This window comes from Drosophila innubila (assembly GCF_004354385.1).
Source record: "Drosophila innubila isolate TH190305 chromosome 3R unlocalized genomic scaffold, UK_Dinn_1.0 2_E_3R, whole genome shotgun sequence".
NCBI classification, from domain to species: Eukaryota; Metazoa; Arthropoda; class Insecta; order Diptera; family Drosophilidae; genus Drosophila; species Drosophila innubila.
Window position 1 is genome coordinate 29,965,696 of NW_022995380.1, and position 12,199 is coordinate 29,977,894.

Below are 12,199 nucleotides of genomic sequence, written 5' to 3' on the forward strand. Positions count from 1 at the left end.
AAAAAATTTTAAGAGACTCTTGCCAGAACAGCTTTTTGCAACTCAGTTTTTAGAATGCTAAAAATTTTTTTAAATTATAGCAAAACACTTAAATATTAAATTTTTCATGTGATTACATCATCTTTACTTTGTATTACTTTTTTCAAACTCATCTTTTTTTATTCATAACTTTTAGATTTTAAAAAACACTTTAGCTATTTCTAGCTATACCGATTCGTTTCATTGACACACAGAGTTGCCATCCACTTGCACAAAGCTAGCCAAAGTACTGAAATAAATGGCAACAAACAGATGTCAGCATAACAGAGAGTCCAAAACAAAAGCTTAAAAAAAAGTAGTAAAAACCAGTTTGTCAGCAAACACACATTGTGGTCCACTGAAGAGATTTAGGCGCGCGCCACGGCAACCTTGAACAACTGAACGGCTTGTTGTTGATGCTACAAATAATAATCAGAAGCACAAAGTAAAAAAAAGAGAAGAGACAATTGATAAGCAAACAGACTGCGGGAGAGCGTTTGTTGCTTTTGTTTTGGTGAGCAAAATCACATGCGACGTAGTCATAATGGCGCCTACATACCAACCACACAATCTCAATCTCATTTTCGTTCTTTTCAACGCACTTTACGTTCATTTCAGTTTTTTAGTCGTCGCCCGGCTACATAACGGAAGTGTCGTTTTTCTCACTCCTACTCGAACGCAACCATTCGCATTGAACTTCAACAAAGACAAGGAAAAAAAATACATTTTCTGACTGAAACTCAACTTGCTTAAGTCTATATGCGCATGTTTCTAGCTCCATAGCATAATCTACAGCTACGCAACGCGCCACCTTTTTGTTTTTTCTTGTTTTTATCAAAGATCAACGCACGCATTAAGCGTTAATACGTAATCAGTCAACGGCGTGGTGGCGCTGCGTGCGGTAAGAAGCAGAACCAAGAGAGCAGCAAGAACGAGACGGGAAGCAGAAAGGACGTGAACGATCATAACAAGCAACAACAAGTGGCGCTGCGCACAGAAAGAGTAAGACGAAAAGCAGAAAGGACTATTAAGCTATACAACAGCTGGCGCAGCGTGCGGTAAGAAGCAAAACCGTGACGGGAAGCAGAAAGGACGTGAGCGATAAACACACGCAACCACAGGTGGCGCTGCTACAGAAAGGCGAAAGGACTATTACGCTACACAACAACAGCTGGCGCTGTGTGCGTAAGGGAAGCGATAAAGAGAGAACGATCAGTCTACGCTACAAAAGACGGCGCTGCGCACAGAAACAACGAGAAGCAGAGAAGAGCGATAATTCCAGACAAGAGCAACAACAACAATTATTATGGTTTCGTATTTTGTACCGCGCGGTCGTTTTCTATTAAAAGCTGGCAATGTGCGCAAGGCAATGCAAGAGCAACAGCAGCAGCTGCAACAACAAAAACAACACATGCCACAAAATGGCAATTGGTCAATGCTGCGACACTTTCGACAATTGCCAACAAATGCGGCGTCCAATGAAACGACAGCGCTGTCCAAGTCGAAATCGATTTCGAAGTCGAATGTACAACAACAGAGTCAGCGTCAGTTAACAGTGCGTCGCAATGTGCTCGCACGCTGGACGGGATTCCTGTTGCGCTGGGCGCCCATGGGATTGTGTGTGTTTGGCGCCATCGAATGGCAGCTGCACAAGCTGCGCTGCTCCCGCAAGGGAACACCCAGTACCGCCTCCGAGTTCCAGTCCATGGTGTACTGCTCACTTCCGCTAAGGATCATGAGTCGCTGCTGGGGTTGGTTGGCATCCTGCTATATGCCCAGTATGATGCGTCCATATGTCTATGGCTGGTACTCGAATATGTTTAATGTGAACTTGAATGAGGCACTGCATCCGGATTATCAGCATTACAACAGCATGGCCGAGTTCTTTACGCGTCCTTTGAGGGAAGGAGCACGTGTCATCGATGCCAAGGCTCCATTAGTATCACCTGCCGACGGCAAAGTGCTGCATTTTGGCAGCGCCTCCGATTCCCGGATTGAACAGGTCAAGGGCGTCAACTATAGCATTGAGGATTTCCTTGGACCCATTGAGAGATCGGGTTTGAGTTATGCAAAGGCGCTGAAACAGCAACGAGATGATTCCACGGAGCTCTATCAATGTGTCATCTACTTGGCACCGGGAGATTACCATCGGTTTCATTCACCCGCCGCATGGCAGCCGACGGTGCGTCGTCATTTCACCGGTGAGCTGTTATCAGTGAATCCCAGTGTGGCCAGCTGGTTGCCCAATCTCTTTTGTCTGAATGAGCGTGTACTCTATATGGGCAACTGGCAGCATGGATTCTTCAGTTATACAGCGGTGGGTGCCACCAATGTGGGATCTGTGGAGATCTATATGGATGCACAGTTGAAAACCAATCGCTGGACCGGCTTCAATGTTGGCGCTCATCCACCCAGTACCTATGAATATGATGAACTGCATCTGGCAGCTGATAATGATAAGAAATCCATCACTCGACCAAACTTCAATAAAGGCGATCTCATTGGACAGTTTAATATGGGCAGCACAATTGTGTTGCTCTTTGAGGCGCCAAAGAATTTCAAATTTGATATTGAGGCAGGTCAAAAGATAAGAGTCGGTCAATCGATCGGTCACATTGAAGAGCGCAAATGAGTTATCGATTACAGCCATCGATCGATCGGTCTATCGACACAACAACAATTTGTGATGAGCGCTGCTGTTTTACCAATTTCGTTTTGTATCCTATATAATAGATATGTATGTGTATTAAGTTGCCATTAATTCAGTTGTATTTTGCAATTTCAATATTAGTTTTATACATGTTAATTGATAAATAATAAATATATATAATTTGCATATAAATGATGACTTCATCTTAATTTCCAGCTTGTTTACTACAATTTACTCACATACAATTTAATATTGTAAACTAATTAGTAGACACAACTTGTTTACTAGTGATTAAATTGTAGTATTCTGATTAATCCCCATCCTGTCCGATTTGCTCCCAAGTAAACTCTTATGGCACGCGCCGCTTTATGACGTCGATGACCCAAGATTACCGGTATTAACACACATAAATATAATATAAAAATATATACAATAACGTATGCCTTGTTATCAGTCAGTGTTGCCAGAGTTTCAAGGGCTATATCAGCAAATTTGAACATACAGCTAGCTTCAAAAGGCTAAAAATTTTTTAAATTAAAAAAAAAAAGATTTTTTGTTTTTACATTTATAAACTATGTTAGGAAAACTGAAATTATGCGTTTTAAATTATAAGTTTTAGGTATACCATGCCATGACGCCACATTTGGTACATTTGTACCAAAACTCTGTTGGTACATTTCGTACATGTTTTGTATAAAACAATTTAGTTTATTTTAATGTTATGTAATTCAAACTATGATATTATTATGATCACAAAATATTGTTGTATCCATATTTCATATAAATTTTAAACTATTTAAATGCACTTTGATCTTTAAATTATTCTTAACAAGCTGCACTTGACTAAATAGCATTTAGTAAATACTATTTTTTTTTTCTAATTAGAAAAACGGAATTTTTCCATGACACAATCTTATCTGCTTAGAAATTTCTTCATTAAAATATTCCACTACTGCGCTTATACAATTTTTGTTCTTTCCTTATATAGTTTCTACAATGAATTCATTGATTTTTTAAAATATATTTAAGTAATCTTATAATCTGAAAAAGTAGTCAGCTCATTTTTTTTAAACGTCAAGCTTTTGTTATTATACAAATTGCTAAATTTAGCTATAATCTAGCTATAATTGCATCACTGTTATCAGTTGAGCTTTATGGTCGATTGTATTAACGGTCAGTTCATGGGAAAATAAAACAATCGCAATTCACATTAACGCCTTTAGAATTGTGATTGTGAACGCGATATGGTATGGAGGATAAAACCAGGCTTAATAAATCATCCCTAGTTATATATATTTTGTTGTCATAAAACTGCTTATTTTTCAAAAACGAAAATTGTAACTGCCATAATCTCAAATTGCACCAACAGCTACCACTATTTTACTACTATTTCAAAATGGTACAAGAGTAGGTATATTTTAAATGCAATGGCTATATCTAATATGGCAGCCTTAAGTAAGTTACATATTATTATTATTATTGTACTTGTTTGCTCGCATATGCATAAAAACCCCATTTTATTTAATCAAATTAATGCGGGAAGAAAAGGAAAACAACTTTTTTTTTGTTCTCTTATCAGTGTGAATACACATCCAAATACGCGAGCAAACGAATGCCTATGTATGTGTGTAATTGAATCCGGGATCGCTATTCTATTTAACGATTAATTGAATTAATCAAGCAACGACAGCAACTACCAAGAAGGCGGCTTGAGTATGTAAAACTTATCATCATGTGATGCGAACTTGATTGAGCCTTTGCCTTGACACACACACTTCACGCTGTCGTTTAGTGATAATGTCAAGCACTTGGTAACAATCCCATCTACATACATGTACATTCATCTACGTCAGAGCTAATAGTTTTCACTATTCCCCATAATCTGTTCAAAAAGCGGCAGATTATATGTCGCGCAAAATTTCACTGGAAAGTCATTGCGCAGTCTGGCAGCACTGTCATGCAACGTTGATGTTAAAATACATGTACATGTAATTGTTTTCCAATAAGTCAATTAAATACAATAAATTTTAAACTGCTAAAATAAGTTATTCGCTTTCAACAAGCAGTATACATACGTGAACGATAGGCGAAAGGAAACAATATCGATACAACGATACAATAGTTTAATAAACTTTTGTAGTCTGGCAGCACTGTGAAACAGCTGATTGCCGGCAACGCAAGTACAGCGATTTTACATAACGTTTGTTTTTCAAATAATTGCAATAAATAAATAACAAATGCTTCTCAAATATTGTCCAATTGCGCTGAGAGCAGCTGGCTGCCTATTGCACAACACTCGCAATCTCCAAACACAACCAAAGGCTGTAAATCAACTTTCCTTCCTCGTCTCTCAACGTTTCTACAGCAAGAACAACAACAATGCGATTGGAATTGTGGATTATGCGACGGTTAAGAAATTGGCAAATGAGCCACAAAAACTGCTAATTGATGTGCGTGAACCGGACGAACTGAAGGAAACTGGCCAGATCCCCTCAAGCATTAACATTCCCTTGGGCAACGTTAGTCAAGAGCTGGCTGTGAGCGATCAGCTCTTTAAATCCAAATATGGACGGAATAAACCTAAATCCGATACTGAAATTATATTCCATTGCAAGATTGGCAAACGGAGTTTGAAGGCCGCAGAAGCTGCAAACGCCTTGGGCTACAAAAACGTTAAAAACTACGAGGGATCCTGGCTCGATTGGGCCAAGAACGAAGGATTGCCCAAATAGACAAATTCCTAGTTAAACCAACATTGAATTATATTTTAAACATTTAGTTTTACTGAATCCAATTCAATTAAATAAACATTAGTTTATGTTCAAATAAAGTGTACTCAATTTTAACTGAAATTTATTGAGCATATTTTGAATATTAGCAAACAACGAATTCAAATGTTCCCAAATAAACACTTAGTTCAATTAATTACATTTTAAACTATGTTTTTTTTTGCTTGGACATAAACTTCGTTTATAAATCAATTATGTTTAAATATTCAAAGCAAATAACGATTTTAATCTAGCTGATTAATAAATTAATGAATTTAAAAGTTTTGTTAAAGAATAACATTCAATAGTGCATGTTTATTTAATACTTTTATTTGGAATATTAGTAACAATATAAATATGGTTAACAATTATTCTGTTTGTGAGATCTGAGTAATATAATTGAACAATACTAATTAGAATATTATTTAATCTTTGGTTATTTGAGTTTAATCCACCTCCTCGAAAGTGGGTCCTCCACTGTGACCACCAAAGCCTCCCGCCTGCTGACCACAATACGCCCCCTGAGCTTGCCCCTGAGCTCCTCCTGCTCCTGCTCCAGGTCCCTTCTGATGCATCCTCGTCATGATGGGCAGACAGAAGGTGGTCAGCTCCTGCAGCTTGTACTCGAACTCATCCTTGTCGCCTGTGGTATTGGCATCCAGCCACTGGATGGTCTCTCTGCACTTGGCCAGGACACTGCTCTTGTCCGCCTGCGAGATCCGCTCCCCGCCATGCTCGGCTGCCTCCTTCACCCCGAAGGCGTAGCTCTCCAGCTGGTTGCGAGCCCCGATCCTCTTTCGATGCTTCTCGTCGTCCTCGGCATACATCTCGGCCTCGCTCAGCATGCGGTCGATGTCGGATTGGGAGAGGCGTCCCTTGTCGTTCTTGATGGTGATGTTCTTGGCATTGCCAGTGCCCATCTCCCGGGCGGAGACATTCAAGATGCCATTGGCATCCAGGTCGAAGGTGACCTCCACCTTGGGCACACCCCGAGAGGCGGGCGGAATCCCGGTCAGGTTGAAGGTGCCCAGCACATTGTTGTCCTTGGTCATCGCGCGTTCTCCCTCGAACACCTGGACAGTCACCGCCGGCTGGTTGTCCACGTACGTGGAGAACTGATTGGACAGCTTGCAGGGAATCGTGGTGTTCCTCTCGATCAACTTGGTCATCACTCCACCAGCTGTCTCTATGCCCAGGGACAGAGGAGTGACATCAACCAGGAGCACGTCCTTAATCTGGCTGCTCTGGTCTCCAGATAGAATGGCAGCCTGGATGGCGGCTCCATAGGCCACCGCCTCGTCGGGATTGATGGACAGGTTGAGGCTCTTTCCGCTGAAGAAGTTCTGCAGGAGATTCTGTACCTTGGGAATTCGAGTAGAGCCACCAACCAGGACAATGTCCTGGATCTGTTGCTTGTCCATCTTGGCATCATTGAGAGCCTTCTCCACGGGCTGCAGCGTGTTCCTGAACAGATCCCCGCACAGCTCCTCGAACCTCGCCCGACTGATCCTCGTGTAGAAGTCGTGGCCATCGAACAGCGCGTCAACCTCAATGCAAGCCTCCGTGCTCGAGGACAGACTCCGCTTTGCCCGCTCGGCGGATGTCCTCAGGCGACGCAGTGCTCGGGGATTGGAGCGAAGATCCTTCTTGTACTTCCTGAGGAACTCCTCTGCCAGGTGGTTGACGAGTCTGTTGTCAAAGTCCTCGCCTCCCAGATGCGTGTCTCCAGCCGTGGACCTCACCTCGAACATGGAGCCCTCGTCAATGGTCAGCACGGAGACATCGAAGGTGCCGCCTCCCAGATCGAAGATCAGCACATTGCGCTCTCCCTGCAGATGCTTGTCCATTCCATAGGCCAGGGCTGCAGCCGTCGGCTCGTTTATGATGCGGAGCACGTTGAGTCCAGCAATGGCACCCGCATCCTTGGTCGCCTGACGCTGCGAGTCATTGAAGTATGCCGGCACTGTGATGACGGCATCTCTGATGGCCACGCCCAGATACGCCTCGGCAGTCTCCTTCATCTTGGCGAGCACCATGGAGCTGATCTCCTCGGGGGAGAACCGCTTCTCCTCCCCCTTGAACTGCACACTGATCTTCGGCTTGCCCCAGTCGTTGACCACCTTGAATGGCCAGTTCTTCATGTCGTCCTGAATCTTCTCATCGTCAAACTTGCGTCCAATCAACCGCTTCGCATCGAACACACTGTTCCTCGGGTTCATGGCCACCTGGTTCTTGGCCGCCTCTCCCACCAATCTCTCCGCATCCGTGAATGCCACGTAACTGGGAGTCGTCCTGTTCCCCTGATCATTCGCTATGATGTCCACCTTGCCATGCTGGAATACTCCGACACACGAATACGTTGTCCCCAAATCAATGCCAATTGCTGGCATTTCGAATATTTAACGGATTTCTTCTCTCATTCGCAATTTGTTCTTGTAGATACTCCACTTATGTTTGGTATTTCACTTCTTTCACTTTATTAAATAATATATATTTTATAATACTTTTATATTGTTAGTAAGCCTCTTCTTCTATTCTCAGTTGTTGTTCCACTTTGATTGCTTGTTTTGAACTGAGACGTGGTTGCAATTTGCACCGCTATTTATACTCGGATACATCTGCCGCTACATTTCCCCTCTCTCAGTGGATTCTTCGAGAGCATACTCACATACAGTGTGGTGAAAGGAGAGAGGATTCCTTCGGAAACTTTAGAATGTTCCAAATATTATGGGTGTGAGGGAGCGAGATGCAGGTAATTATTAATAATTGTTTCTCTTTTTAGTGTTGTCCAGCTTTTAATACTATCAATAACTTGAATCAGCAATTCCGTAAAAGAATAAACAAAACTAACCTGCCTCAACCTCCCAGCAGTTGTGACAGTTTCCCCTTAATACTAATGTATTTCACCATGCACTCATGCATGTATGTTGGTGAACTTGACATTGACCTTGCACACACCACAGTGCATGGTGGAAAGTCACCACAGTGCAGTGCAGTCTGTGCACTAACTGTCTGATCTCCTCCCACTTGCAATGCAAGGCAGTGCACATTAACTATTTTATACCCAAAACAAACTATTTCGTAATTACAAAACGACCAAATTTGAGCTAAGCATCTGGCTTTATTTTACTTTATTTTAACTTTGTTTGACTTTTTCACATTGTCAGATAGGTTCGAGTATATGTATGTAAATTAAGGAAATATTAAGATAATTAAGAAAATTGAGTGCATTTAAATAAACCATTATTTTTAAGGCTTCATAGTTATACAATTTTTCAAATAACAAAACTATTATTCAAATAAAGTAATTTTTTATGAATCAAGTTGATATGTTGGGAAATATTTATTGCCAACTGCCCAGATTGGCGTAGGTTAGTTATCATGATTATAAATACGAGTAATTTGGCGAAAATGCTGAGTCCAATTATTGATATTAATAAAAGCTGGACAACACTAAAGAGTAAACAGTCGTTAATAATTTGCCTGCTTGCATAGTGCATCTCGCTCTCTCACACCCATAATATTTGGAACATTCTAAAGTTTCCGAAGGAATCCCCTCTCCTTTCACCACACTGTATGTGAGTATGCTCTCGAAGAATCCACTAAGAGAGGGGAAATGTAGCGGCAGATGTATCCGAGTATAAATAGCGGTGCAAATTGCAACCACGTCTCAGTTCAAAACAAGCAATTAAAGTAGAACAAAAACTGAGAATAAAAGAAGAGGCTTACTAGCAATATAAAAGTATTACAAAATATATATTATTTAATAAAGTGAAAGAAGTGAAATACCAAACATAAGTGAAGTATCTACAAAAACATATTACAAAAGATAGAAGAAATCCGTTAAATATTCGAAATGCCAGCAATTGGCATTGATTTGGGGACAACGTATTCGTGTGTCGGAGTATTCCAGCATGGCAAGGTGGACATCATAGCGAATGATCAGGGGAACAGGACGACTCCCAGTTACGTGGCATTCACGGATGCGGAGAGATTGGTGAGAGGCGGCCAAGAACCAGGTGGCCATGAACCCGAGGAACAGTGTGTTCGATGCGAAGCGGTTGATTGGACGCAAGTTTGACGATGAGAAGATTCAGGACGACATGAAGAACTGGCCATTCAAGGTGGTCAACGACTGGGGCAAGCCGAAGATCAGTGTGCAGTTCAAGGGGGAGGAGAAGCGTTTCTCCCCCGAGGAGATCAGCTCCATGGTGCTCGCCAAGATGAAGGAGACCGCCGAGGCGTATCTGGGCGTGGCCATCAGAGATGCCGTCATCACAGTGCCGGCATACTTCAATGACTCGCAGCGTCAGGCGACCAAGGATGCGGGTGCCATTGCTGGACTCAACGTGCTCCGCATCATAAACGAGCCGACGGCTGCAGCCCTGGCCTATGGAATGGACAAGCATCTGCAGGGAGAGCGCAATGTGCTGATCTTCGATCTGGGAGGCGGCACCTTCGATGTCTCCGTGCTGACCATTGACGAGGGCTCCATGTTCGAGGTGAGGTCCACGGCTGGAGACACGCATCTGGGAGGCGAGGACTTTGACAACAGACTCGTCAACCACCTGGCAGAGGAGTTCCTCAGGAAGTACAAGAAGGATCTTCGCTCCAATCCCCGAGCACTGCGTCGCCTGAGGACATCCGCCGAGCGGGCAAAGCGGAGTCTGTCCTCGAGCACGGAGGCTTGCATTGAGGTTGACGCGCTGTTCGATGGCCACGACTTCTACACGAGGATCAGTCGGGCGAGGTTCGAGGAGCTGTGCGGGGATCTGTTCAGGAACACGCTGCAGCCCGTGGAGAAGGCTCTCAATGATGCCAAGATGGACAAGCAGCAGATCCAGGACATTGTCCTGGTTGGTGGCTCTACTCGAATTCCCAAGGTACAGAATCTCCTGCAGAACTTCTTCAGCGGAAAGAGCCTCAACCTGTCCATCAATCCTGACGAGGCGGTAGCCTATGGAGCCGCCATCCAGGCTGCCATTCTATCTGGAGACCAGAGCAGCCAGATTAAGGACGTGCTCCTGGTTGATGTCACTCCTCTGTCCCTGGGCATTGAGACAGCTGGTGGAGTGATGACCAAGTTGATCGAGAGGAACACCACGATTCCCTGCAAGCTGTCCAATCAGTTCTCCACGTACGTGGACAACCAGCCGGCGGTGACTGTCCAGGTGTTCGAGGGAGAACGCGCGATGACCAAGGACAACAATGTGCTGGGCACCTTCAACCTGACCGGGATTCCGCCCGCCTCTCGGGGTGTGCCCAAGGTGGAGGTCACCTTCGACCTGGATGCCAATGGCATCTTGAATGTCTCCGCCCGGGAGATGGGCACTGGCAATGCCAAGAACATCACCATAAAGAACGACAAGGGACGCCTCTCCCAATCCGACATCGACCGCATGCTGAGCGAGGCCGAGATGTATGCCGAGGACGACGAGAAGCACCGAAAGAGGATCGGGGCTCGCAACCAGCTGGAGAGCTACGCCTTCGGGGTGAAGGAGGCAGCCGAGCATGGCGGAGAGCGGATCTCGCAGGTGGACAAGAGCAGTGTCCTGGCCAAGTGCAGGGAGACCATCCAGTGGCTGGATGCCAATACCACAGGCGACAAGGATGAGTTCGAGTACAAGCTGCAGGAGCTGACCACCTTCTGTCTGCCCATCATGACGAGGATGCATCAGAAGGGACCTGGAGCAGGAGCAGGAGGAGCTCAGGGGCAAGCTCAGGGGGCGTATTGTGGTCAGCAGGCAGGAGGCTTTGGTGGTCACAGTGGAGGACCCACTTTCGAGGAGGTGGATTAAACTCAAATAACCAAGGATTAAATAATATACTAATTAGAGTTGATCTATTATATTACTCAGATCTCACAACCAGACAACTTGTTAAACATATTTATATTGTTACTAATATTCCAAATAAAAGTATTAAATGTTGTTATTCCTTATCACAACTTTCTGTCTCTTTCATTCGCAATTGCCAATCATTCCAGGATCCTTTATATACCCAGACATTGCTATATCCAAGTTCAACTGCTTTTTGTGCTGATTTCTCAGCTCTTTTACCTGAGCGACAGGTGAATATTAATTGCGTGGTTGTTGACGGCTTCTTTCGACCAAATTGGGAACAGAATTCATTGCTGCTGGTTGTTGAGCCCAGTTTATTGTGCAAATTATCTAAAGGAATGTTAATGCTGCCGGGAATTCGTCCAGTTTCCTCAATTTCCTTCTCGGATCTCACATCAATGAGCAACTTGTCCGTTTCTTTTACGATTTTTTTAACAAAACAAAAGTCGACTTGACCAATTTTCGATACATTTGTGGCGTAGGCTTTACATGACCAATTTTTAAAGTTTGCATTACAAATTTTGCGATTTAAGCTGCAACAAATGGATTTAAACATGTTTGCCAATATTTTAATTTTGAAACTTGAACGGTGGCACAGCTGATTCCCAAGTGCTGCCAACTTTTTATAATTGTCATGTCGCAACACAAAATGGGCTGGCAGGCTTGGGTCTCAGATTCAAGCCTATTTTCATTTTTTGATCAACTTACAAACTAAATATGAAAATTCTTATATTTTAAAGCTAGAATTTTGAGAATGTTTTCATGATTTTTTGTTAAAATTTTGTAAGTTTATTGGATGAACTAAATTATACCCTATTACACAAGTTCCCCCCCAGAAGCACAACGAACTCATAGCATTACTAAATAAGCTTGGCTTTATTTTATCGAATCTCGAATAAAAGTTTTAATTAAAATGTTTATTT

The 12,199-nt window shown here is 43.2% G+C and overlaps 3 protein-coding genes and 1 pseudogene across 3 annotated transcripts; 3 read left to right on the plus strand and 1 right to left on the minus strand.

Moving 5' to 3' along the window:
- The first annotated feature begins 314 nt into the window (after positions 1 to 314).
- LOC117791354 (phosphatidylserine decarboxylase proenzyme, mitochondrial) lies at positions 315 to 2,779 on the plus strand. The gene is made up of 2 exons (XM_034631083.1): positions 315 to 532; positions 637 to 2,779. Exon 2 carries the CDS (start codon positions 1,325 to 1,327, stop codon positions 2,648 to 2,650), a length of 1,326 nt encoding a protein of 441 aa, XP_034486974.1. The 5' UTR covers positions 315 to 532; positions 637 to 1,324; the 3' UTR covers positions 2,651 to 2,779.
- A 2,054-nt stretch (positions 2,780 to 4,833) lies between these two features.
- On the plus strand, positions 4,834 to 5,522 carry LOC117791137 (rhodanese domain-containing protein CG4456). The gene is made up of 2 exons (XM_034630804.1): positions 4,834 to 5,403; positions 5,446 to 5,522. The coding sequence occupies exon 1, from the start codon at positions 4,906 to 4,908 to the stop codon at positions 5,398 to 5,400; it is 495 nt and encodes a 164-aa protein (XP_034486695.1). The 5' UTR covers positions 4,834 to 4,905; the 3' UTR covers positions 5,401 to 5,403; positions 5,446 to 5,522.
- A 330-nt stretch (positions 5,523 to 5,852) lies between these two features.
- Positions 5,853 to 8,037, minus strand: LOC117791135 (heat shock protein 68-like). The gene has a single exon (XM_034630802.1). The coding sequence runs from the start codon at positions 7,824 to 7,826 to the stop codon at positions 5,883 to 5,885; it is 1,944 nt and encodes a 647-aa protein (XP_034486693.1). The 5' UTR covers positions 7,827 to 8,037; the 3' UTR covers positions 5,853 to 5,882.
- A 1,232-nt stretch (positions 8,038 to 9,269) lies between these two features.
- On the plus strand, positions 9,270 to 11,377 carry LOC117791136 (annotated as a pseudogene).
- Positions 11,378 to 12,199: the final 822 nt, after the last annotated feature.

Bases quoted from the DNA above. Each gene is read 5' to 3' on its own strand.
- LOC117791354 (XM_034631083.1), top strand. From the start codon at position 1,325: ATGGTTTCGTATTTTGTACCGCGCGGTCGTTTTCTATTAAAAGCTGGC.
- LOC117791137 (XM_034630804.1), top strand. From the start codon at position 4,906: ATGCTTCTCAAATATTGTCCAATTGCGCTGAGAGCAGCTGGCTGCCTA.
- LOC117791135 (XM_034630802.1), bottom strand. From the start codon at position 7,826: ATGCCAGCAATTGGCATTGATTTGGGGACAACGTATTCGTGTGTCGGA.